We start from the raw sequence: 26,138 nt of genomic DNA, 5'->3' as shown, positions 1-26,138 counted from the left end.
ATGAGAAGGGGCTTGCTTTACAACCATAAAGACAGACAATAAATTATAATATCATAATACTCAGCAGAAGATTAAACATTCATTGAGGGACTATTATGGGTCATGCCCTGTGTGACACTGCATATCTAATTTTCCCAACAGGCTGCAGTAGGTACTTTTATATCCCCATGTATGAATGAGGAAACCCAAGCAGAGAGAAGGTAGAAGGTAAGTAATTTGCCTGAGGACATGCAGGCAGTTAAGGAGCAGAGCTGCCCCATCTGACTCAAAGCTCTGTGCTTAGTAATTACACCCCCTGGGTTACTGGTAAAGTCGACAGATAGAGATCGTGCTAGCAGCTGACATTCCTTGATTGATTACTCTGTTCCAGGCACTGTCACATGTATTTTATGTGCCGAATCTCAATCTTCACAGCTACCCTATGAAGTAGGTACTATTATCATCTCCATTTCACAAATGAGGAAACCAAGGCATGCCCCAGATAATCAGACTGCAGAGCCTGCAGACTTTGCCACCATGATTTAGTATCTCCCTCCCTAGATCAATGGAACAGAATCAAAAGCAAAGAAATAGATCAAACATATACCATTTCAGGAGTTCTCACTGGGGCGCAGTGGGTTAAGAACCTGCAGTAGCTCTGGTGGCTGCAGAGGCGCAGGTGTGATCCCCAGCCCGGCACAATGGGTTAAGGATCTGGTGTTGCCACAGCTGTGGCACAGGTCACAGATGTGTCTGGGATTCGATCCCTCGCCTGGGAACTTCCAGATGCTGTCAGTGTGGCCATAAGATTAAAAAACAAATACAAAAAACATATATACCATTTCAGGAGTTCACATTATGGCCCAGTGGTGACAAACCCAGCTAGTATCCATGAAGATCTGGTTCAACCCCTGGCCTTGATCAGTAGGTTAAGGATCTGGTGTTGCCATGAGCTGTGGTATAGGTCACAGATGCAGCTCAGATCCTGCGTTGCTGTGGCTGTGGTGTAGGCCGGCCACTGTAGCTCCAATTCTCCAATTCAGCTTCTAGTCTGGGAACTTGGATATGCCATGGGTATGGCCTTAAAAAGCAAAAAAATAGTGGGGGAAAAACTGTAATTGTAATGTATACATGTAAGGATAACCTGACCCCCTTGCTGTACAGTGGGAAAATAAAAAATAAATAAATAAATAAATAAATAAATAATAATTTAAAAAACCCATTTCGGCCTAGATAGAGATGGCATTTCAAGTGAGTCAGGAAAGATGGATTGTTTGGAAAACATTTGCAAATGGCTTACCATTTGAAAAAGTAAGTTAAGTTAGATTTCAACCTTATATCTTTTTTTAATTAATTTATTTTAATTACTCAAATGAATTTATCACATCTGTAGTTGTTTAATGATCATAACAATCTGATTTCACAGGATTTCCATCCCACAGCCCAAGCACATCCCCCCACTCCCCAAACTGTCTCCTCTGGAGACCAAAAGTTTTTCAATGTCTGTGAGTCAGCATCTGTTCTGCAAAGACGTTCAGTCTGTCCTTTTTTCAGATTCCACATGTCAGTGAAAGCATTTGATGTTGGTGTTTCATTGTATGGCTGGCTTCACTTAGCAGGATAGTTTCTAGGTCCATCTATGTTGCATCAACCTTATATCTTATACTAAAATAAATTGTCAGTGCATGAAAACAAATTTAATGTGAAAAATGAAACCCTATATATGCCACAAGAAAATGTGGGTACATATTTCTCTAATGTTCAGCTCAAGCATCATGTCCTCCAAGCAGCAGCCTTCCTGGGCCTTAACCCTGTCTTGCAGAGTTGGACCCCATCTTCCTCCTCTGAGCTCCCACAAACTCTCTTTTATTTACTTTTAATTTATTATTATTTTTTTTTTTGGCCACACCTGTGGCATGTGGACGTTCCCGGGCCAGGGACTGAACCTGAGTCCTGAGCCACTGCAGTGACAATGCCAGATCCTTAACCCACTGCACCGCAGGAGACCTCCCAGGCAGTCATTTCTAAATGGCACTTACCATGTTGAGCTGTAGGGGTTTGTCTCCCTGCCTAGCCTGCCCAGGGCCATTGTATCTCCAGGACCAAGCACAGTGATGGAAACGCAGAGAGCTTCTATACCTTTAAGTTGAGGGGCAGAAGGATGGGTTAGCATATGATGGTCTCCAGGGAGTCTGACCCATCTCTCCTGGTCTCAGGAACTAGAACTTACTCCAGAGACTCCCATCTGCTAGACCTAGGGTCTTTGGTTTTGGATAGCATTCTACAAAAGCCAGCAGATTCCTTTTGGTGGGGGGGGGGAGGTGTGCCTGGGGGGCTAGGGATCAAACCCACGCCACAGCTGCGATCTGAGCTACAGCAATGATGCCAGATCTTTAACCCGCTATGCCAAGGGAACTCCAGCCAGGAGATTCTTATGGCTCACCAACTCCTTTCTTTTCTATCTTTCCGCAAACAAACCATTACCCATCACTCTGCAGCCAAAGGAGGCCACAAGTACACAGTACATGTGATGATAGTAGAATATATGAGGCGGTGTAGCCTGGGTGTTAAAAGTTTGTATATTTAGAGCCCAGGTGCCTGAGGTTGGGTCCTGGCTCTTTACCTAGCTATGTGACCTTAGGCAAGTAACTTAACTTCTCTCAGCTTCAGTTTTCTCCTATTTGTTGGGGTTTTCTCCTTTAGCAAGCTTTGGTTTCAGAGAGAGACAAATTCCAGATCTGGGAGACCTTATTCTAAAGTACACTAAAGACGGGAGAATATGCAAAACTACATAGAACACAGAGGAAGGAATTGACTCTTTGGGGGAAGGCATGAAGCCTCTTTGAAAGAGGCCCTAAAGCCTGAAGTGATCCTGGCAAGATGAGTAAGAGTGTTCAGGTGGGGGCTGGAGGTGGAGCCTGCAAAGCCACAGGAAAGCCCGAACAAAGGCGGAGGCCTGAGAGGGCCTGGTGAGTAATTCTTTGTGTCTGTCTCTGGCACAAAGACTGCTTCATGGCAGAGAGGCCGGAGATGAGGCTGGAAGGGCTGTCTGGGGCCAGACTGCTTAAGGAAGACCCCTTAAAAGTATTTGTGTTGGGAGTTCCTGTCATGGCACAGCGGAAACGAATCCGACTAGGAACCATGAGGTTGTGGGTTCCATCCCTGGCCTCGCTCAGTGGGTTAAGGATCTGGTGTTGCCATGAGCTGTGGTGTAGGTCGCAGATGTGGCTTGGATTTGGTGTTGCTGTGGCCCTGGCGTAAGCCAGCAGCAACAGCTCTGATTAGGCCCCTAGCCTGGGAACCTCCATATGCCGCAGGTTCGGCCCTAAAAAGATAAAAAAAGACAAAAAAAAAAAAAAAAAGTATTCGTGTTGGGGTTGATCCCTCAGGTCAGTAGCTTCCCCCCAGTTGGAGGAGTGGGTGACCTTCATGTGTTCCTGTCATGCCGAAGAGCTTTCTGGGTGCCCACAGGTGCCTTGGTGATTACTGGGTCCCTGAGGAAGGTTCCAAATGATTAGATTGTGTTGATTTCATCTCTGTCCTCAGGGCACCTACAGTTCCATTGAGGTGACAGGACAGACACACATGTAATCAACAAAAACACACACAGACAAAATTACAGCTGGGCTTTCAGGGAAAATGGTTCAGAGATTGTGCAGCTGATTGGAGAAGGGCTGGGTGAGTCAGGTAAACTGGAGAAGACTAAGAAGGGAAAAGATGATAGCCTGAGGGAGGAGGGACCCAGGAACAGGCCTGGCCGACGTGAGAAACATTTGGCTGATTCTGAGGACTCAGCAGTTAGAATTGATGGAGGATGGAAGCTGAGTTTCAGCAAATAGCTCAAAGTGTGGGAGTTCCCTTTATGGCTCAGCGGTTAACGAACCCGACTAGGATCCATGAGGATTTGGATTTGATCCCTGGCCTTGATCAGTGGGTTAAGGATCCGGCATTGCTGTGTCTGTGGTGTAGGCCAGCAGCTGTAACTCCAAATTGACCCCTAGCCTGGGAACTTCCATGTGCCACAGGTATGGCTCTGAAAAGCAAAACAGAAACAAAACCAAAACCCAAACCCTCAAAGTGTGACCATGGTGTGTGGGTAATAGAGTTCTTTTTTTTTTTTTTTTTTTTTTCTTTTCTTTTCTTTCTTAGGGCTACACCCGAGGCATATGGAGGTTCTCAGGCTAGGGGTCAAATCGGAGCTACAGCCACCGGCCTACACCAGAGCCACAGCAACTTGGGATCCGAGCCAAGTCTGCGACCTACACCGCAACTCACGGCAACGCCAGATCCTTAACCCACTGAGTGAGGCCAAGGACCAAACCCAAAACCTCATGGTTCCTAGTTGGATTTGTTTCTGCTGAGCCATGATGGGAACCCTGCTAATGGAGTTCTTGGTTCTTTTAACAAACATGTACTGAGTACCTGCTATACATCAAGTAGTATTCTAGCGACCAAAACAGACAAAACCTCTGCTTTCAATGAAGCCTGCAGTGAAAACACCCACCTTCAATGAAATGGTGGGAGACAGATAGGAAACAAACAAGTATTTAATAGATCAAGTCATGATGGATCTCCTGCTGTGGCACAGCAAGATTGGCGGTGTCTTGGAAATGCTGGGATGCGGGTTCAATCCCCAGCCCAGCATAGTGGGTTAAGGATCCAGCACTGCCGCAGCGCAGCTTAGGTCACAGCTGTGGCGCAGATCTGATCCCTGGCCCAGGAACTCCCTATGTCATGGGGCAGCCATAAATGAAGGAAAAATATTTATAAGTAGTGAGAAGTACTGTGATGAATATAGCCAGGCAAGGGGCTAAAGGGTGACAGTGACCCATGTTATAGAGCAATGGTCAGAAGGGCCTCGCTGAGGGGGAGACATGTGCATGGAGACCCGAATGAGGTGAAGGGGGTGGAAGTGTAGACAGCCCCAGACAGCTGTTCCCAGGCAACAGGAACAGAACCTGCAAAGGCCATGATGTGGCCAGGGGACACATGGAGGCCGGAAGTGGGAGGGAGGAGCATGCGGAATGTGTAAGGAGATGAGGTCAGAGGTGGTGGGGGTCAGATGCCGTGTTGTAACCAGGTGTTGGAACCACATTTGTTAAGCATCATGGCAAATACCAACAGATCTGAATTGCTACTTCAGCCCTGCCTTCCCATGTCATCTTGAGCAGGTTGTGTTTTTTTGTTTTTTTGTTGTTTTTTTTTTGCCATTTCTAGGGCCGCTTCTGCAGCATATGGAGGTTCCCAGGCTAGGGGTCTAATCATAGCAGTAGCTGCCAGCCTTCGCCAGAGCCACAGCAACGCCAGATCCGAGCCGCATCTGGGACCTACACCACAGCTCACGGCAACGCCAAACCAACTGAGCAAGGCCAGGGATTGAACCCACAACCTCATGGTTCCTAGTCGGATTCATTAACCACTGAGCTACGACGGGAACTCCTTGAGCAGGTTGTTTTAAGCTCTCTTTCATTTTTTCGTTTCTCCATTTCATTTCACTAAAACAGATGTATTTGTCATGGTTCTCCAGAGAAGCAGAGCCAATAAGAGATAATATGGGGAGTTCCCGTTGTGGCTCATTGGAAATGAATCCGACTAGTATCCATGAGGATGCAGGTTCAATCCTTGGTCCCGCTCAGTGGTGTAGACTTGGTCATGTCTGCGATCTACACTGCAGCAACGTCAGATCCTTACCCCACTGAGTAGGGCCAGGGATGGAACCCGAAACCTCATGGTTCCTAGTCAGATTCTTTTCCACTGAGCCACCACAGGAACTCCCCTTTACTCCTATTTTAAATGCAAATCTCATTCAAAAGTACCCTCACAGAAATATCCAAAGTTGGGTTTGACCAAATATCCAGGCACCATGGCCCAGCCAAGCTGACACATAAAAACATGGAATAAGAGTATCAATCTCATGGAGTTCCCTTAATGCCTCAGCGGTTGACGAACCTGACTAGGTTCCATGAGGATGTGAGTTTGATCCCTGGCCTCGCTCAGTGGATTAAGGATCCGGCGTTGCCATGAGCTGTGGTGTAGGTCACAGATGCAGCTCAGATCCTGAGTTGCTGTGGCTGCGGCGTAGATTGGCAGCTGCAGCTCCAATTCAACCCCTAGCCTGGGAACCTCCATCTGCCGCGAGCGTGGCCCTAAAAAGCAAGGAAAAACAAAACAAAACAGAATATCGATCTCATAAGTTGACAGAAGCGTTGAAATTGAGACTCTCTCTAAAGTGCTAAATTGATTGGCAAGTGGTAAACGCTGTGAAAGGTGGTGGTTGTTATCACATAGAGAAAAAGATGACATTTGTCAAATGCCTAGTAGGCCGGGCGCTATGCTAGCCTCTTCCAGGCTGTTATTTTTTTGTTATTATTATTATTATTTTACCTTTTCTAGGGCTGCTCCTGCAGCATATGGAGGTTCCCAGGCTAGGGGTCGAATCAGAGCTGTAGCTGCCGGCCTATGCCAGAGCCACAGAAACGTGGGATCTGAGCCGCTTCTGCAATCTACACCACAGCTCACGCAACACTGGATCCTTAACCCACTAAGCAAGGCCAGGGATTGAACCCGCAACCTCATGGTTCCTAGTCGGATTCGTTAACCACTGCGCCACGACCAGAACTCCCCCAGGCTGTTGTTTATCACAATTGAACCAGGTATCATTATCCTTATTTTACAGACAAGGAATTTCAGGTGCAGAGAGACCATTCAGCTTGTCAAGGACCCTCACCTGGTACCTACCAGACAGAACCAAAACTAGAACTCAGGTCTGTCTGCTCTCAAGAGAGGGCTCTTTCTCACTGTCGCACAGATGCTAGAACCTGAAGCTCTCTGAGTCAGAAAAAGGCCTGGGTCACAGAGGCTGGAAATGGGGGCTGGAGGTCAAGAGCAGGAAGGGCGGGGATCTCCCTGGAGGGTTAGCAAGACCCTCGCAGGGGTGTATGCACTTCTCACTCCCAGAAATTCTCTGGAAGCAGTCTAAGGTAGGGCCTCATGGCAACTCTTGGCCCAGAATAGGGGTGTGTGGAAGGTTTTTCTCTGGGATCTTCACCTGTGCACAAAGGAATGGAGGTTCCCAGGCTAGGGGTGGAATCAGAGCTGCAGCAACCAGCCTACACCACAGCCACAGCTGCAGCAATGCAGGATCCAAGCCACGTCTGTGACCTACACCACAGGTCACTGCAACACCGGATCCTTAACCCACTGAGCCGAGGCCAGGGATCAAACTGGCAACCTCAAGATTCCTAGTCGGATTTGTTTCCACTGCGCCACAGTGGGAACTCCCGTTGTTCCTCATTTTGAAAGGTATCTGGAACCTCAGTAGTCACAAGGGACCTGGACGTCTCTTCATCTTTCAGAAGACCTGTCTCCCAGGGGAGCAGTTGCTAAGAGCGTGGGCCCAGGTAGAAGAATCAGAAGAAGGCCCACCCCTCGCCCAGGGATGCAGAGGCTGGGGTGGGAAGAGCCAGCTGTCCGAGGCCCAGGGGAACGTGGCGGGGGTGCGGCCCCAGTAGGCAGTTCATACTCTGCCTTTCACCCCAGGTGATGCGGTGCCTAACTCTAGGGCCAACTAGGGGGCTTCTCTCTCTGCCAGGGCGGTGCCTAACTCTAGGGCCAACTAGGGGGCTTCTCTCTCTGCCAGGGCAGGAACTCAACCAAACAGCATTGACTGTGCAACCTCTGGTGGCTAGCTTGCTCTCAGCCCTGTTGGGGTGGGGAGGTAGGATTTGGAAGCACGATCTTAACTTTGTCCCCTGAGGAACTTCCAGTCTGCTGGGAAGGAGGCAGAGAAACTTACCTGAGACGGAGCAATTAAATGCTACCAACTGTGCCCGCACAAGGGTTCCTGCCATTGTTTGCTTAGGAACCAGCTCTGTGAGTGACCCTAAGTCAAGCAGTGTGCAGGGGCAGGCCAGCCCGGAGGTCCCCAAGGGCAGGGCCTCCGGCTTGGCTTCCCATTCTTTCATGGTTCCCACAGCGCCCAGGGCTCGCTGGGCTCACAATGGGCTTCAATACTCGCTTTTGACTGAACTTTTCCCCTTTGTATCTGTCTCTGTGTCTCTCAGCATCTCTGTCTCTACCAGTCTCTGGCTCTCTTGTTTCCCAACATCCTTCCCGAGCCCCTGGGGAGCAGAGCTGGGGGGTGGGGGGCGGGCAGGCAGTGGGAACAGGACAGCGTCCTGTTCTCACCAAGGACAATAAGGTCCGGAAAGGGCTGGAGCCAAGGTCTGGCGCAGACTCCCCCTCCCTGCCCGCTCCGGGCGCCCCCACCCCTGCTCTGACCCTCTGGCAAGCCCTAAACACCAGGCATCCCCTCATGCCAGTGCCACTCCGAGGGGAGTGCAGCCTCTGCCCGGGCAGGGGAGACCTATCCCCTGTATTATATGCCCTCTTCCTGGGTGGCATCACCTCCTGCCCCAAGGAGCACGGCTCTGGACCGGGAGCCCTCTCCCGCCAGCCTCCCAACTCACATTGAAGGCCCCCTCCCCCTGTATTATTTACTCCTATTTCCGGAGCAGGCAGCGGGTGCTGGCGGGTGTCGTGGCCACGTGTGAGGGAGCAGGAGGAAACATCTGGCTTCCCTCTGTCCTCTAGGGGCAGCCAGCCCGGCTCTCCCCTCAGCCTCTAGCCTCCGGGGAGGAGCAGAGCCCCAGGAGTCCTGGGCCAAGAGGTTAGCACCTTTGCCCTTCTCACCTCCAGGTCTCCAGAAGCCCGTGGTGGCCTCACGCCCCCTTACTTAATGATGGTGTCAGGTGGCTGGGATACCCCAGCGGGGTTAATTGGTAGGTCAGATGCAGGCAGCCAGCAACTAGGCACCCCAGGGATAGGCTGGGTGGAGAGCTGAGGTCGGCGCCAACCTGCCTGGTAAAATGCACCCATTCCCTGAGGAGGGGGTCATTATTCCTGGGCCACATACTGTCTCTGATGCCTACATAGCTGGTGGCAGCAGGTACGCCTATCCCTTGGCATCGTCCTGGCACCTGCTCAGGCTCCTCCCCTAATCAGGCCCCACCCAAGCTCTCATCTTAGAAGACATGGTGCCTTCAGGTGGCCCGATACCCCAGTTGTGTCTGTGCTTGCCTGGGCTGGGACCTGGCCCTCTGCCCTCAGCTCCCACTCCAGGTCAGGAGAAAGTCAAAGTTTGACAGAGTAAGACCTAGAATCAATCCGGCCTCCCCAGAGGTCCAGGACCCACTTTGGACCATCTTTCTTCTCCCCAAGAGTCCCAAGTATGGAAACCTGCCTAGTCTCCATCACTAGGTAAGCTGGAGACTAGATCCAGCTAGGAAGAGCTTCCAGCTTCTCAGGAAGGCTCTGGTCTCTGCTGAATTCTCTCTGCCTCCACGTCCATCCTATGGGAGCAAGGAGATCTGAGCTCCAGCCCTCCCAAACTGGCCAGTCTTTCAGGTCCTCTAAGAGTTGGCTTCCAGTGGAAAGACTCTCCCAGCAACCCTCCTAGCCCTCAAGACAGGCTTACAAGGGTGTTGCAGTCTCCTGGAGGAAGATGTGTGCTCATGGCGCCCTCTGCTGGCAAGCTGCATAAACTGCAAAGCACTCCCTCAGCCTAAGCATAGCAGAGAGAGGGACTGGGGTTCCAGCTACAAATGGGAGGGTGGGGGTATACCTCTAATCCTTGACCAGAACTCCTTTGACTCTCTTCGTCTTCACTGGGTCGCAGCCCCTAACTCAGGCCCATCCCATGTGTAAGATTCTCCGTTCTAGAAGGGCAGGTTCTTTCATTCAACCAACCCATCTGTCTTCCCTGCCCATGATCAGGCACGGGGAGACTACAAAGCTGACCAAGGCACAGTAAGAACCCTAAAGCCGGAGTTCCCGTCGTGGCGCAGTGGTTAACGAATCCTGACTAGGAACCATGGGGTTGTGGGTTCGGTCCCTGCCCTTGCCCAGTGGGTTGGCGATCCGGCGTTGCCGTGAGCTGTCGTGTGGGTTGCAGACGCGGCTCGGATCCCGCGTTGCTGTGGCTCTGGCATAGGCCGGTGGCTGCAGCTCCGATTTGACCCCCTAGCCTGGGAACCTCCATATGCCGCGGGAGCGGCCCAAGAGATAGCAAAAAGACAAAACAAAAACAAAAACAAACAAAAAACCCTAAAGCCCGCACCACCCAGCAAGAGTGGGGATGCCTGGGTGCCCCAATGGACAGTGGAAAGAGAGGTACTCCTCATGGCAGAGCATGGACAGAGTAGGACCTGAGAAGTCACATCCCCCACGTCCATTAAAGCTGGCTCCAAGGTGGGTGGCCTTGTCCCTAGTGTTCTATATACTTTGCTAAAACTTAGGAAATTGCCAACTCCTTGGATGGAGGAGGAAAATGAAGGCACCTGAACAAAGAGAAGGGACAGTGATTCAACCTGGGAAGTCTTTCTAAAATATAGGCTTACGACATCCATGCTGGAGTAGAACACATGGGTCCAGGAGGGCACTATCAGGAGAGAATTTCCACCCGCAGACTTGGAGCAGAATGGGCAGAGGGCTTGTCTGCTCAGGGGGAGGAGCTGGAGTAACAAAGCCCCCACATGCGTAAATGGAACCCCAAGGGGAGGTGTCAGTGTCGGGAGACTTTCCCTCCCAGACTCCACTGTTCCAAGGTCTAATTCCAGTTCAGAAGAACAAGCCTTACTTTTTTTTAATCCCTTTTTTTTTTTTTTTTTTTTAAGGGCCACACCTGCAGCATATGGAAGTTCCCAGGCTAGGGGTCGAATTGGAATTGCAGCTGCCAGTCCATGCCACAGCCACAGACACAGCAGGTCCTTAACCCACCGAGCGAGGCCAGGGATTGAATCCGCAACCTCATGGATACTAGTTGGGTTTGTTTCCCGAGCCACCACAGGAACTCCAAGCAGGCCTTCCTGCATTGCAGTCTCTACCCCTTTTCCCAAAGGGCGAGACTGCAGATCGTTTATGCACTTTTCTTCCGTGATGAGACTCTTACACAAGCATGTGCCACTCTGTGCCTGGCAAAGTGCCTGGCACTGATGGCACTCAATAAATATTTGGTAAAAACAAATCTTGGAGGAAGGAAAGCCCCCCGCCACCCCAAGGTCTGAAAACAGTAGGTACCCATCTGCCCCAGCATTCTGCACACCCATGCAGGCATTGGTAGGAGGCCCACAGCATATCACAGCTCACAGAGCTACAAAGAATCAACTTTATTAGACATTCAGGGTCAGTTTCTCTTTTTGCCCTTGCCAGTAACCTTGGCTGGTGTGAGGACTGGGGCTGTTGCCTGGTACAGAGTGGACGAGATCTTGTTGATGTAGTACAGACCAACCATGGAGAAGATGAAGCTACAGGGTGAAGGAGAAAGATCATGGCCTCAATGGCATGCAGCCAGCCTGGTACCTCCTAGCGCAGACACCAGCATCGGGGAAAGAACCCAGGTTCAGGTTTAGGAAATTGGCAAAGAGGATGGGGTGAGGGTGGGGGGGTGGGGAACAGAGCAGGAGGAGGTAGGGGCAGTCTGGAACCCTCACAGGAGGTTCCAGTGCCAGCTATGCCTCTTACCCAGCTGTCAGGCACTTACCAGGTGGTGACACAGACCCGGTGGATGAGGCCAGATGCAAAGAGAGCCAACAGGAGGCAGAGGAGAACTGAGGAGGCAAGAGGGGAACAAGAAGAGTGCTGTTTAGAAGGGAAATTGGAATTCCCGCCGTGGCTCAGTGGTTAATGAATCCGACTAGGAACCATGAGGTTGCGGGTTCGATCCCTGGCCTTGCCCAGTGGGTTAAGGATCTGGCATTGCCATGAGCTGTGGTGTAGGTCGCAGACACAGCTCAGATCTGGCATTGCTGTGGCTCTGGTGTAGGCTGGCGGCTGCAGCTCCGACTGGACCCCTAGCCTTGGAACCTCCATATGCCGTGGGAGTGGCCCTAGAAAAGGCAAAAAGACAAAAAGGGAAATACCAGGCATTCATATATGGAGCCTAGGAGAAATCTGAGACCCTGTGAATTTGGGGGACCAGATTGGAGGGGTAGGGCATGGCAACAGCAGGATCTCAGATGCCTTACTGATGCCCAGGACATGGAGGTAGGAGATGCATGCTCCTTGCCAGCTCTGGCCCAAATATCACTTAGTCTCCCTATCCTGGCTTGTCTCCAATAAAAAGGAAAGGTGATAGCAGAGTCTGAAAAGCAAGGCTTGCTCCCATTTGAGGAAGAGGGTCAAGGCCTTTCCAAGGGAAGCCAGACATTGGGGATAAATTCATGAAACTGGCTGGCCAGTGTGGGGAGTCAAGGGCCTCACTCCCTGGACGCAGGTTGGAGGGAAGTGTCTGGATCCACATAGCCATGGGGGGCAGGAAGGGGCCTCAGGATGCCTAGGGTAGGACTGGAGAGAGGGTGGGAGGGCAGATCGCAGCTAGGGAAGGCAGGGCAGGTGAAGAGGGCCAAGAAGCTTGCAAATGAAGGCAATACATCTAACACTTGGTAACAAATTCTAACAAAGTTCTGGCTGCTGTATGGAGGCAACTCGGGAAGCCAAGCCTGCAAAAGGGCCAGGTGGATAAAGCAAGACACAAGGAAGACAAAAAAAGGAGGGCCTTGGTCTTTGTTCTACCAGGTGAAGGGATCACAAAAGATGGCATGTGCCATCAGCTGGGGCATATGGCATCCCTTAGGTGATCCGGCCTTGACGTCTGATTTGGTTCATGAACGTTAATTCTCCATAAATAACTAAATCATCAGTTCTTGATTACATGAGCGCTAATAACAACGACTGTTTCAAATGAAAAATGATCTCGGGAGTTTCCGTTGTGGCGCAGTGGTTAAGGAATACAACTAGGAACCATGAGGTTGCAGGTTCAATCCCTGGCCTCGCTCAGTGGGTTAAGGATCCAGTGTTGCTGTGAGTGGTGATGTAGGTCACAGACATGGCTCAGATCCTACGTTGCTGTGGCTGTGGTGTAGGCCGGCAGCTACAGCTCCGATTCGACCCCTAGCCTGGGAACCTCCATATGCCATGGGAGCGGCCCTAGAAAAGGCAAAAAGACAAAAAAAAAGAAAAAAAAAGAAAACGATCTAACAGTTATTCTTATTTGGTCAGGATTCTTGTTGAGATAGAGAGTTGATATGTGTAATACATAGGCTCTTCACGATCATCTCAAATCAATAGAATTCCCGAATATTGAATCAATGTCACCTCTGAACCTCTCAACACACTTGGTCTTGCTCCTTCTGCTGGGAACAAAGAACATCTTTCCTTGGATGTGTTCATTACAAACCCAAACCTGCTATTCCCCTCAACCTTCCCCAGGAAATGGCCAGGAAGTAACTGGGTTTCTTGCTTTCAGAAGCCTTCTCTTCTAGCTCCAATTCCAGCAGCTAGCTAAGGTGCTGGATCCAAAAGCAGCAGCTAGCTAAGGTGCTGCTTCCAGACAGTATTAATACACATATTGCCTTTTCCTAAAACACCTTTACTATTCTAAGCACCTGGAAATTCAGTACCGTGTTTGCGGAGGTTACAGGAGAGGGATCAAATATTCCACCCTCAATTTCCACTTACTCTCCGGGAAGATCTTTGCTTGGAATCCTTTGCCAAAGACAAGATTCTCCAGATTATTGAAGGCCTGGGTTGAGAGAGTGAAGGAGTAGGACGTGCACAGGAGTAGGAGGGCAGAGCTCTGTCGGTAACGGGAGGGGTACAAGCCTGTGGCCCTCCACCCTCCCCACCCTCAAACACGTCTGTTTGCTCCACCTCAGGGAGGATACGGTGAGAGAGAAGACGAAAAGGCCGGAACCAAGTAGGCCGCCCTGGATGGTGAGCCACTCGGTGGAGGCCAGTTGGCGGCTGTACATCTGCATCCCAGCGAAGAGCAGCAGGGACAGGAGAGAGGAGAGCGCCAGCGAGGTGCCCGTACCCACCACTGCAGCGGGGTAGAGAAGAGACGGAGATTAGGCCCAGCCCTCCCTCCAGCAGCTGCAGGCAGATCCGGCAGGTCCGGGAGTCGAGGGCCCGACCACTTCCAAGCGCTCCCAGGACTGCAGCCATTCTCCCCAACTCCCAAAACCCGCGGCGACCCCCCAGGAATTCATTCCTCAGCCCCAGATGCCTCGAACCCTCCCGCCCTGGGGAAATGCCCGCCCCCCTGGAACCCAGGACACGTCAGCTCTGCGGGAAGAGGACGAGGAAAGCTGGTCCGCCCAACTCCGACCCCACTAGCCCGTCCAGGTGGGATCCCGCGGGTCCCGTTACCCATCATGCCCTGCCCTGGGGTCCAATTGGCGCCGCGATCCGAGAGGAGAGCCGAACCGGGGACGGTTGGCTGTGCGCATGCGTCGGCCCCAAACGTAGACTTGCTTCTCCCCAACGTCTTCCTCTTTCTCCCCCGCCGCGCCTGGGTGCAGCGCCCTCTCCCGGAAGGGAGGAAATAGTTCATGCAAAAGCAGCCTTGGCCACCACCCTGGTCCCCCGCTCTTCTCCGCACCCGGAGCATCTGCCGCCTCTCAGTGCACGCTGCACTTAACTCTTCAAGTCACTGGGCCCATGGACCATAGTCTCTAGCCCACGTCTGTCTTCTTTGCCATTCACGTCAGCCCTAGTGCCCGTTCCTTAAAACTCCCTCCCCCATGATCATTGCCTCGTGGACTCTGCCCAAACCAAAATCAAGTGCTTCCATCCTTAAGCCCATCTTTCTCTGAAACTATCCTCTTGCTTTCTCTGAGCAAGATTAGGAGCCAATAAAGAATTCGAACATAAGAAATGGCACCCCCCTCAGATACCATTCCAAGTTACCCACCGCCACCCACCACCGCCTCCTGAGAACCACGTGGGGAAAACTATTTCCCACCTCCTACCTCGACCGGCGCTGTTCGAGGATGGTCCCTTGAGCATGCGCAGTGACATCTCACCCACCCCTCCCCACATCCCCACTGGGCTCCAGCATTAAGCCCGGGGTTCGCAGCCGCAGCCGGGATCGGGCACCCGGGGGCGGGCGGGCATGGTAGGGCCATGGCTGAGGGTGAGGATATGCAGACCTTCACTTCCATCATGGATGCACTGGTCCGCATCAGTGTGAGTTAAGGTGGGGTCGAGGGAAGGGGAGGGGGAGTATAGGGGTCCCGGGCTGGCCGGAACCTGGAACAGGTGGGGATCCTGCAAATGCTGGGATGTAGACAGCGGGCTGATGATGCCAGAAAGAACTGGGGGGATCGGGTTGCAGGCATGTGAGGGTAATCTGGGGGCAGCCCTGTGGTAAATGCCGTGAAGGCGTCCATCTGCTGGGATGTAAGGAACCTGGAGCTGCCCGGGCGCAGGGGGCGGCCCGGGTTAGCCGCCAGCCGTGCACCGGGGCTGGGGCTGCAGGGCAACCGGGCTATGCTCTGAGGAGGGGGCGTGAGTGAGCTTGGATATTTTCCAGGAAAACTGAGGACAGGTGGGGGGAGAGCAAGGAGCCGCTCCGCGGTGTAGTTCCAATTTGGACCCCTCCCAGAGACCCCACCCCACCGCACCCCCACTCAAGGCTGCCTCCGAGCCTGCGGTTGTCATGGCAACCCGTGCCCGGCTCTCCCAGGGGCGGTGCCAACCCTGCTCCCCCCCACCACTTCCTTCCCCCTCCCTCCCTGTCCCTCCCTCCTTTGTGTCAGCTGCGCCCCTGACCGGGATGGCTGCGAAGAGAGGGACCAAGGTGAGGTGTGGGGGTGGGGCATAGCTTCAGGACCCCCCGCAACCAAAAAAGGGAGGGGTACTTCCGGTGGGGAGGGGGCAAGGAGGCGGGGCGCTCATTTTTTTTCCCTTGCTAGGGGAGGGGGTTGCGGCAGGCCAGGTGGCGCCGGGGGAGGAAGCAGGAGGGCCGGAGCGTGGGGGGCAAAAGGGAATGGGTTAGAAGGAGCCGGATGGGTTAGTGATGGGGAATGGAAGCGAGGGCAGCTGCAGGCCGGAGCCGCGGCAGGAGGACGGGCAGGGTGAGCAGAAGGATGGAGAGAGCCTGGCTATAGGGAGGAGTCACGCGGGGGAGGGGGGAGGAGGGGGGGAGTCAGAGAAGGGGGCGGGGGTCCGCACGGAGCTGCAGAATGGGCGGTGTCCTTGAGAGGAGTGGCGGGGGCAGGCGGCCCAGGGATGGGGGGGGATGGGGCCAAGGCCAGGTGAGAGGGGCTGCAGGTCTGGCTGGGACTGGGACGGTGAAGGATGTGGGGCCTGAGGCTGGGGTAGACGCGAGCTTCGACCATCCCTCCTCCTTAGGTTCTGTAGCTCTGCAGGAGGGAAACAGAAGCTAGAGACAGGGAGCCGGGAAGGCCTGTGAACCAGGCCAGGGCTGGTGCTGGAGAAAATCCACAGCTTGTCCGATCCCTTGTAACTTGTCTTGCCCATTCCTGAGATCCCGTGGGTCTCTAAGGGCAGCTGAGGGGCCTGTGGAGAGATGTCCAGGTGTCCAAGCTCTGATCCAACCTCCCGGTCCCTCCACAGACGAGCATGAAGAACATGGAGAAGGAACTGCTGTGCCCAGTGTGTCAAGAGATGTACAAGCAGCCACTGGTGCTGCCCTGTACCCACAATGTGTGCCAGGCCTGTGCCCGGGAGGTGCTGGGCCAGCAGGGCTACATAGGCCATGGTGGGGACCCCAGCTCCGAGCCCACCTCTCCTGCCTCCACCCCTTCCACTCGAAGTCCCCGCCTCTCCCGCAGAACTCTCCCCAAGCCAGACCGCCTGGACCGGCTGCTTAAGTCAGGTGGGGCTGGCGCCTGTGGAGTGGGGGTGAGGATGCTGGGATGGCCATCGGGAAGGCGGAAGGGGTCCATCTCTGGCCAGGGGCATCTGTCTTTTTCAGGCGGTGGAGAGACAGCCCATCCAGGCTCTAATGAGAGCCGAGCTCTGGCGCAATAAAAATTCATTTTTTAATTGAACAGATGCCCCAAGCCAGCTATAATTTTCACTTTCCTGCCTCCTCGGCCCATCCACAGGCTTTGGGACGTACCCCGGGCGGAAACGAGGTGCCCTGCACCCCCAGGTGATCACGTTCCCGTGCCCAGCCTGCCAGGGCGATGTGGAGCTCGGGGAGCGGGGCCTGGCAGGGCTGTTCCGGAACCTGACCCTGGAGCGTGTGGTGGAGCGGTACCGCCAGAGTGTGAGTGTGGGTGGCGCCATCCTGTGCCAGCTGTGCAAGCCCCCGCCACTAGAGGCCACCAAGGGCTGCACCGAGTGCCGTGCCACCTTCTGCAACGAGTGCTTCAAGCTCTTCCACCCCTGGGGCACCCAGAAGGCCCAGCATGAGCCCACCCTGCCCACCCTCTCCTTCCGCCCCAAGGTGAGCCAGCCTTTGCAGGGCCTGGGGAGGGAGGGGCATGGTGGTGCTGGGTGGGAGGGGTCGCCCAAAAGGAGGTGGCCAGGGTGGTGCCACTGCCGAGCTCCTTTTGTCTGTACCGAAAAAGGCACCGGACCAATCTTTGAACATCTTTGAGCCTCCATCTCACCTGCTGAATGAGGATTAAATATCCATAGCTGCAGGGTTGTTGAGAGGATCTCTGAGCTAATGTTTGTGAAAGTTATTTATACACTAAAAAGGTCTGTATGCGTTCATTCATTGAACAAATATTTAACAAGCACCTGTGTGCCTGGTGCTATTCTAGGTGTTGGGGTTACACAGAAAACAAGATGGACAAGGCTAATTATTAACCGCAAGGCTAAGGTTATCCTCCTTATTGTTATTACCACACATTGCTGTGAGGTAAATGCAGGGTGGAGCAAGGCTAATGCAGGAAAGGTGCTCGTTGATGCTGGGGTGTACCACCAGGTGGCACTGTGGAGCACCACCACCTGAACCTGCCTCCATCCCCATGCAACCAGCAGAGGGAGGGCACCAAGCGGCTCCGTGGTGGGTCAGCACCCTTACCCACACCACTGGCTGACTCTCTCATTGCTCTTTCTGTCCCTAGGGGCTGATGTGCCCAGATCACAAGGAAGAGGTGACCCACTACTGCAAGACGTGCCAACGGCTTGTATGCCAGCTCTGCCGTGTGCGACGTACGCACAGTGGCCACAAGATCACACCAGTGCTCAGTGCCTACCAGGCCCTCAAGGTGAGGACCCCTGCCTCACTGGACCCCAGTGCTAACCCTCACTCGCACCCTCTCACACCTCCTCTTCACTGCTGGCTTCTTCGGAGCCGGGCACAATGCCCACCTCTTTCTTCCCCCTCAGGACAAGCTGACAAAGAGCCTGACATATATCCTGGGAAACCAGGACACAGTACAGACCCAGATCTGTGAGCTGGAGGAGACCGTGAGGCACACCGAGGTGAGGGAGGGCAGCGAGGCCGGGCCCGGCCGGGGAACGGGAGCAGGAAGGGGCGTGGACCAGCCACGGCCCAGTCCCCTGGTTGCAAGCTCAGAAAGCCCATGGAGGGGCCCATGGTCCTGTTGAGGTTCTGGTTAAACCAGGTTGTCAGGAACAGCAGTGCCCCAGGCTGTGCCTGAGGCTGCCGTAGGGACAGAGTGGCTCTCACCCCGGGAGAGGGAGAGCTTGAAAAGCCTCGCGGATGTAGCTCAGATGGCTTCAGCCTCTGCTGCCCGCTGAGGATGGCACACATCCCTGGACCAAGGAGGGTGAGAGGGTGAGGCGATGGCTCAGATACCACTTGCCAGTTTACTTGAGTCGGCTGAGATAGGGATGGGCGATAAGGATGGGATAAATGCTGGCAGATATTAGTGCAGTCCTGGTGGGCATTAGTGCAGTCATGGCCTTTTTTCTTTGCTTTTTAGGGCCACACTTGCAGCATATGGAGGTTCCCAGGCTAGGGGTTGAATGGGAGCTACAGCTGCTGGCCTAGGCCACAGCCATGGCACATCAGATCTGAGCCGCGTCTGCGACCTACACCATAGCTCCCGGCAATGCCAGATCCTTAACCCACTAAGCAAGGCCAGGGATCGAACCTGCAACCTCATGGCTCCTAGTCGGATTCGTTTCCGCTGCTCCACGATGGGAACTCCCAGTCATGGCCTTTTATCTGGGGGAGTCCTTAAGGCGTCAGGATTATGATGCAGGCATCCAGGAAGGTGAGCACACATAGTCAGGAGTTGAGCCCATCTGGGTACACAGGGGCCCATCTGGGTACGCAGAGCCTGGCCCTATTAGAATGTGTAGGTTTGAGTTCCCTGGTAGCACAGCGGGTTAAGGATCCCGCATTGTCACTGCTGTGGCACAGGTTCCATCCCTGGCCCAGGAACATCTGAATGCCACTGGTGCGGCAAAAAAAAAGAATGGGTAGGTAAGATTTCCCCAGATCCATGGTGCGGTGCCCCAGGAGGCTGATGCACGTGCTACTTTGAAGCCTTCAAGAAGAAGATAGTGGAGTTCCTGTCGTGGCTCAGTGGAAATGAATCTGACTAGGAACCATGAGGTTGCTGGTTCGATCCCTGGCCTTGCTTAGTGGGTTAAGGATCCGGCATTGCTGTGAGCTGTGGTGTAGATCGCAGATGCAGCTTGGATCCTGCATTGCTATGGCTGTGGCGTAGGCTGCCAGCTATAGCTCTGATTAGACCCCTAACCTGGGAACCTCCATATGGGTGGATGCGGCCCTAAAAAAAAAAAAAAAAAAAAAGAAGAAGAAGATGATAGTAAATGTTGCTCTCTGGGCAGGTGAGCGGTCAGCAGGCCAAGGAGGAGGTGTCCCAGCTGGTGCGGGGGCTGGGGGCTGTGCTGGAGGAGAAGCGGGCGTCACTGCTTCAGGCCATTGAGGAGTGCCAGCAGGAGCGGCTGGCCCGTCTCAGCGCCCAGATCCAGGAGCACCGGAGCCTGCTGGATGGCTCAGGTCTGGTGGGCTACGCTCAGGAGGTTCTTAAGGAAACAGACCAACCTTGTTTTGTGCAAGCAGCCAAACAGCTGCATAACAGGTACTCAGGGGCATGGCACAGGGGCTCGGGCTCCTGCGGGGTAAGGGCATCGTGGGTGTAGCTCATGTATAAGACAGAGTTGGGAGTTCTGTCCAATGGAGAATCAGGCCCTAGGGATTTTCACCAGGCCAAACCAATGCCCAGCTTGTCCAAAGGGACAGGAAGAGACCCACAGCAGATACCAGGGCTCCAGGGACAGGCAAGGCAGAATCAAGGGGACGGGTGGTGGCTGCCCAGATGGTAGTGCCTGACCCTTGCCTGCCCCCATCCCAGGATTGCCCGAGCCACCGAGGCCCTTCAGACGTTCCGGCCAGCTGCCAGCTCCTCTTTTCGCCATTGCCAGCTGGACGTGGGGCGTGAGATGAAGCTGCTGACAGAGCTTAACTTCCTGAGAGGTGAGGAGATGGCCAGGCCCCATGCCCAATTAGAGCCTTCCTCCCTTCTTCCCCAGCAGCGGGCCCGGGGGGCAGTGCCCACCAGGGAACTTCCCAGCCTCCTACCCGGCCCGGCCAGCCACCCTGCCCACCAGCCCATCCGGCCACCCACACGGTCCCACCGCGCTCAGCGCTGCTTCTCCCTCTCTTTGTTTGTAGGCTGTGGCCACCGCGGACTCTGCTCCGGAGCACCCCAGGCAAGTCAGCGGCCCTGCCCCGGGGGTCTTGCCCCCCCCCCAACGCCAGGCCCCCTGCCCTGCCACTCCCACTCAGCCCGGCTCCCCACTCATCGCTTGCCTCTCTTTCCTGACCTCCCCAGATGCCTCCCGACCCCCCACCAGTGCTCTGTCTCTCTCTCATGCCTTCCTTAGGTGCTGGCCTAACCCTTGCCCGTCTGACCTTTTGTCCTTGTGACCTTTGCCCTCTAGACTTTCCTCCTCTTCCCCTTGACTCCAGTCCTCTGCCATCAAGCTCTTGCTTGCCCTCTGCTGTCCCCCATTTCCTGTCCTGCCGACTCTTGCCTCTGTCTCCCGCCCCCTCGGTTCCCTCCTTCCTGTTCAGCGCCCTCTTGCCTGGGTTCCAGTGGCCATTGCCTGCCTTTTCCTGGGGCTCCTCTTTGTTCATAGACTAAAAAGGGTCATAGAAAGAAGGGACCCCTTCTGATCTGAGCCCCTCATTTGACAGAGGAGGAAGCTGGGGCCCAGAAAGGGGGTCCAGAGTGAGGGAGTGGCAGCCCAGGACCCGGCCCCAGGCCTCCTGTCCCTCCTTCTGCCTTGGGCTCTGCCCTGCCCGTCCTTGCCCGGGGGCCCAGACAGGTGTCTTCCCCAGATCCCTCTCACTCACACTCACCCCCCCGGCTCCCGCTGCTTTCCCCTTTCCTGCCCGCCCTCCACGCCAGGCCCGTGGCCAGGCCCTGACGGATCCCCGCTGTCTCTTCCAACAGTGCCCGAGGCTCCAGTCATCGACACCCAGCGCACCTTTGCCTACGACCAGATCTTCCTGTGCTGGCGGCTGCCCCCCCACTCGCCACCGGCCTGGCACTACACCATTGAGTTCCGGCGCACAGATGTGCCAGCCCAGCCGGGCCCCACCCGCTGGCAGCGGCGGGAGGAGGTGAGGGGCACCAGCGCCCTGCTTGAGAATCCTGACACGGGCTCTGTGTACGTGCTGCGCGTCCGCGGCTGCAACAAGGCGGGCTACGGCGAGTACAGCGAGGATGTGCATCTGCACACGCCCCCAGCGCCTGGTGAGTAGCCACAGGGCACGCCGGCCCCGGGCCCCGGAGAGATGCCATAAGCCAGCGGGTTGCGCTCCTAGACTGCCCGGGTTCAAACCCCAGCTCGGCTTCTTGCCAGCTATGTGGCTTTGGGCACGTCACCATCCCTGGACTTCAAGTTCCTCTTCTGTAGGGACAGAAAGGACACTGAGCTCCTGGAGTTGTGAGAATTAAGTAACATGATAACATGAGCCATCTTAGCCGTGTTTCCAGCTCCTGGTAAGGGCTCACTGAGTGTGGGTAAAGCGACTCTTCAGAAAACAGTGGGGGGAGTTCCCCTTGGGGCTCAGTGGTAACGAATCCAATTAGTATCTATGAGGATGCAGGTTTGATCCCTGGCCTCGCTCAGTGGGTTAAGGACCTGATGTCGCCGTGAGCTGTGGTGTAGGTCCCAGCTGTGGCTTGGACCCCACGATGCTGTGGCTGCGGCACAGGCCAGCAGCTGTACCTCCGATTCAGCCCCTTGCCTGGGAGCTTCCATATGCTGCAGGTGAGGGGTTGGGTGTGAGGGCCAGGGGTGAGCACCAGAATGCAGCACCAGAATGCAGCACCAGAATGCAGCCTGGTGTAGGAGATGGTGGTGAGATGTCACCAGGTGGAATGTCACCAGTAGTGGGGACCCTCCATGGGGCAGTGGGGGAAAGAGTTGGGAGGCAGCATTGCGAGTCAGCTGGGTCTGGGGGACTGGCTCCTATGCCCACTGGTCATCACTAAAACTCTTCCTGGGGCCCCATGCCCACTTGGGATGCCCCTTCTTCTCTCCTTATGCCCCCTGACTCCAGTTCTCCAGGCCTTGTTCCCCAGAGCTCCCTGCTCACCCCTTGGCAACCACGTTCTGCAATCTCCCGGTGTCTCGTGCTAACACCTCAAGGTCCCCAGTGCCAGTGTTTGTCCCTGAAGTCCTTCCTTCTGTCTCAACCCTCCCCCGCTCCAGTCCTGCACTTCTTCCTCGACGGCCGCTGGGGCACAAGCCGAGAGCGGCTGGCCATCAGCAAGGACCAGCGCGCAGTGCGAAGTGTTCCAGGGCTGCCCCTGCTGCTGGCTGCCGAGCGCCTGTTGACGGGCTGCCACCTGAGCGTGGATGTGGTCTGGGCGATGTGGCTGTGACCCAGGGCCGCAGTTACTGGGCCTGTGCCGTAAAACCCACCTCCTACTTGGTCAAGGTGGGCGTCGGGCTGGAAAACAAACTTCAGGAAAGCTTCCAGGGTGCCCCCGATGTGATCAGCCCCAGGTCAGGCCTCTCTGGAAGGGATGAGGGTATAGGGCCCTGGGTCGGGGAACTGGGGACAGGGCGGGGGTGGCAAGGGGAGCACATTCGCTGGGATGGCGCTCCCGGAGATGAGGAAGTAAGAGGAGCATGGGAGCTAGGCTGGGGGGCCTGCGGTCAGGAGAAATGTGGGCTCAGTGAAAGGGCTTTGAGCAGCGCTGTTCGGAGTGGTTGCGGAAAGGGCGCCATCTCCACGCCCCTTCCTCTGTCACTCAGGCCATCTCTCTAAGTCTCCATGTCCTTTCTCCCTAACACCCCATTTCCAACATCCTTTCTCCACCAAGTCTTTTCTCTCCAGTACCTCCTTCACCCACATCTTTTCTCAACATCCTAAACTTCTTCCTCTAAACGTCCCATCTCCATACTCTCTCACTCCCAACATCCTGTTTAACACCCGCCCACATGGGCTTTTCTTTTCTTTCTTTCTTTTTTTTTTTTTGGTCTTTTTGCCATTTCTTGGGCCGCTCCCGCGGCATGTGGAGGTTCCCAGGCTAGGGGTCAAGTTGGAGCTGTAGCTGCTGGCCTACACCAGAGCCACAGCAACTCAGGATCCAAGCCGTGTCTGCGACCTACACCACAGCTCACGGCAACGCTGGATCCTTAACCCACTGAGCAAGGCCAGGGATCGAACCGCAACCTCATGGTTCCTTGTCGGATTCGTTAACCACTGAGCTACGACGGGAACTCCCCACACGGGCTTTTCTGACTCCTTTCTGGGCAGCACTCTACCCCCTAACACCCCACTTCTTCAAAATGCTTCCTCTCCCACACCAGTTCCCTCCTAAACCTCTGGTCCCCAACCCTGCATCCCACAACATCTTTCATCTAAGACCCTGACCCGCCCTCAGTTCTCTCCCACGATCCACCATCCCAGTTTACTTTCTCAGCTTTCCCTGCCTCCCTAGGACCTTAAATCCCTAAGCCTTCATCCTTTCAAGATTCTCTCACCTTTAAAACCCCCTCCCAGGGAGGCCCCTTTGTGGCGCAGTGGAAACGAATCCCACTAGGAACCATGAGGTTGCGGGTTCGATCCCTGGCCTCGCTCAGTGGGTTAAGGCTCTGGTGACGCCGTGAGCTGGGGCGTAGGTCGCAGATGCGGCTCAGATCCTGCATTGCTGTGGCTGTGGCATAGGCCAGCAACTCTAGCTCTGATCAGACCCCTAGCCTGGGGAACCTCCATATGCCACGGGTGCGGCCCTAAGAAGCAAAAAAAAAAAAAAAAAAAAAAAAAACCCTCCCATCGTGAAATCCCAGAAGCACTCTGCTCACCACCCTCCGATGTCAGGAGCGCTGATCCCTTCAGTGCGCTTGAGCAATACCGTCTATCCTTTTCCCCCACACCTCTCTGGCCATTGTGCTATCCTTTCAATACCCTCTTCCACCAACAGAACCCCCAACCCTATATTCTAACCCCTGTCTCTCCAACATGTTTTCTTCTCAGTACCCCACATCATCCTTCAAACCACTTGCTCCCCGGCATTCCATCCTTCCAACATCTCAGCCCTCTGGCCCCCTCCCCCACTCCTGTACGCCACCCCCCAACATCTTCCTACCCAACGCCGCCTCCTGCAGGTACGACCCGGACAGCGGACATGACAGCGGTGCCGAGGATGCTACCGTGGAGGCGTCGCCCCCCTTCGCTTTCCTAACCATTGGCATGGGCAAGATCCTGCTGGGAGCCGGGGCCAGCTCAAATGCAGGGCTGACCGGGAGGGATGGCCCCGCCACCAGCTGCACAGTGCCCCTGCCGCCCCGCCTGGGCATCTGCCTGGACTACGAGCGGGGTCGGGTTTCCTTCCTGGATGCTGTGTCCTTCCGAGGGCTCCTGGAGTGTCCCCTGGACTGCTCGGGACCTGTGTGCCCCGCCTTTTGCTTCATTGGCGGTGGTGCCGTCCAGCTGCAGGAGCCCGTGGGCACTAAGCCTGAGAGGAAGGTCACCATTGGAGGCTTCGCCAAGCTGGACTGACCCTTCCGAGCCTCCTGAAGCCGGGTTATTCCTCCGGCAGCTTCTCCTTCAAACTCTTCCTACCAGGTGGTCCTGTCCCTCACCCTCTATCTGTGTCTTCCCAGGGCCTTCTCTTGACCAAGAGACTCTCCTCTGCTCACCTCTCTGGATGTCCCCATTCTCTCCATTGCCTCTTAACCCACGGCCCCACCCCCATCAAGTCTCTGCCCCATGCCCTGCCCTTGGCATCTTTTACCCAAGTCATGGAGAGCGCCCCTTCCCTGACCCTGCCCTGTGCTCCTTCCCAGGCTGATTGGGAGGGAAGGCTCCTGGAACACTGGGCATGCTCCCCAGCTCTGCCCTCTGTCCTGCCAAGCTCCCAGCCCCATCAGCGCTGAACTCCAGCCTTGGGGCCAGCAGGCTTTTTGGCTGGACACCGCCTGGGCACTCCCTGGTGAGGGGAAAGGGACCCTATCATCCTGCTTTAATTTATTCGGGTCCCTGTACCCCCAGCCGCATGCCTTTTATTTCCCTCGTCGCCCTCTTGCATGCTTTACCTGTCCTGCACCCATGCCAACGTGCCAAGTCTCCCTTGGGGGCCCAGCTGAGGTTGGGTGTTCCCATTGGGTGGGGCCTGGCGAGGCCTCTGGTACCTGCTGCTGCCCCCCCCCTGCAGTGGGTACTTCTAGGCCTGTGCCAAGCAACAGCTGTTATTTTCATGGTTTATAAACAATAAACTGTGATGCCAGGTCTTCCTGTGATGTCTTCCTTTGAGCATTCCTCTTCGTTTCCGTGCTGGGTGTGGCAGGCGGAGGGATCGAGGGTGCCCTGCTATTGCTCAGAGCAGGGGTGCTGAGGGATCTGGCACCTGAAGGAAGGAGGTCGCCAAGCCTGGTGCCTTCCCCCTCCTGCCACACCTGTCTGGGGCTCAGGCACCAGCCGACGGTGGCCGCCAGGGGGCGCATCGCTCCGATGGCCGCTGGCGTCCGCCCTACGACGGTGCGTTGGTAGAAGTGGCGCCAGGCCCGAGGGTATGTGATCGAGGGGGCGGGCCCGGTGCCTGGGCCCATAGGGATCAGGAAACCAGAACCACTTCCCCATTCTCAGGGTGCTGGGTGGCAGACCCCAGAGACGGCGGGCGGGTGGGGCCGACGGGGAGGGCGCAGGTCCGGCGCCAGCCCCCCGGATCTGACACGGAGCTTATCGTGGCCCTGTTGACTCTGCCACTGTTGTCACCGCCCGAAGACTGACTTCACACTCGGACAGCCAAAAATAGAGCTGCTTGGCGGCACCGTGCCAAGGGGAGAGGAGACCGCGGGGATGAAACCCAGGCCCAGGGAGAGGGGAAAGTCACGGGCATGTGGGCGGAGCCGGGTCACGCCGGCCCCTGAGCCCCGGG

General features: G+C 55.2%; 2 protein-coding genes across 2 annotated transcripts; one reads left to right on the top strand and one right to left on the bottom strand.

Moving 5' to 3' along the window:
- Positions 11,130–14,266, bottom strand: KRTCAP2 (keratinocyte associated protein 2). Its single transcript, NM_001190186.1, has 5 exons — positions 14,185–14,266; positions 13,701–13,855; positions 13,495–13,558; positions 11,519–11,585; positions 11,130–11,282 (listed from the first exon to the last, which is right to left on the bottom strand). The coding sequence occupies exons 1-5, from the start codon at positions 14,189–14,191 to the stop codon at positions 11,162–11,164; spliced, it is 414 nt and encodes a 137-aa protein (NP_001177115.1). The 5' UTR covers positions 14,192–14,266; the 3' UTR covers positions 11,130–11,161.
- Positions 14,810–25,493, top strand: TRIM46 (tripartite motif containing 46). Its single transcript, XM_003125718.5, is given in 11 exon segments — positions 14,810–15,003; positions 16,396–16,657; positions 16,890–17,233; positions 17,862–18,005; positions 18,127–18,222; positions 19,564–19,817; positions 20,091–20,212; positions 21,195–21,497; positions 22,462–22,611; positions 22,614–22,758; positions 24,367–25,493. Coding segments are annotated over 11 exon segments (2,277 nt in total). The 5' UTR covers positions 14,810–14,940; the 3' UTR covers positions 24,761–25,493.

Source organism: Sus scrofa, chromosome 4 (assembly GCF_000003025.6).
Source record: "Sus scrofa isolate TJ Tabasco breed Duroc chromosome 4, Sscrofa11.1, whole genome shotgun sequence".
Lineage (NCBI taxonomy): Eukaryota > Metazoa > Chordata > Mammalia > Artiodactyla > Suidae > Sus > Sus scrofa.
The sequence above is the reverse complement of the archived record's forward strand: the minus strand, read 5'-3'. Positions and strand labels throughout refer to the sequence as shown.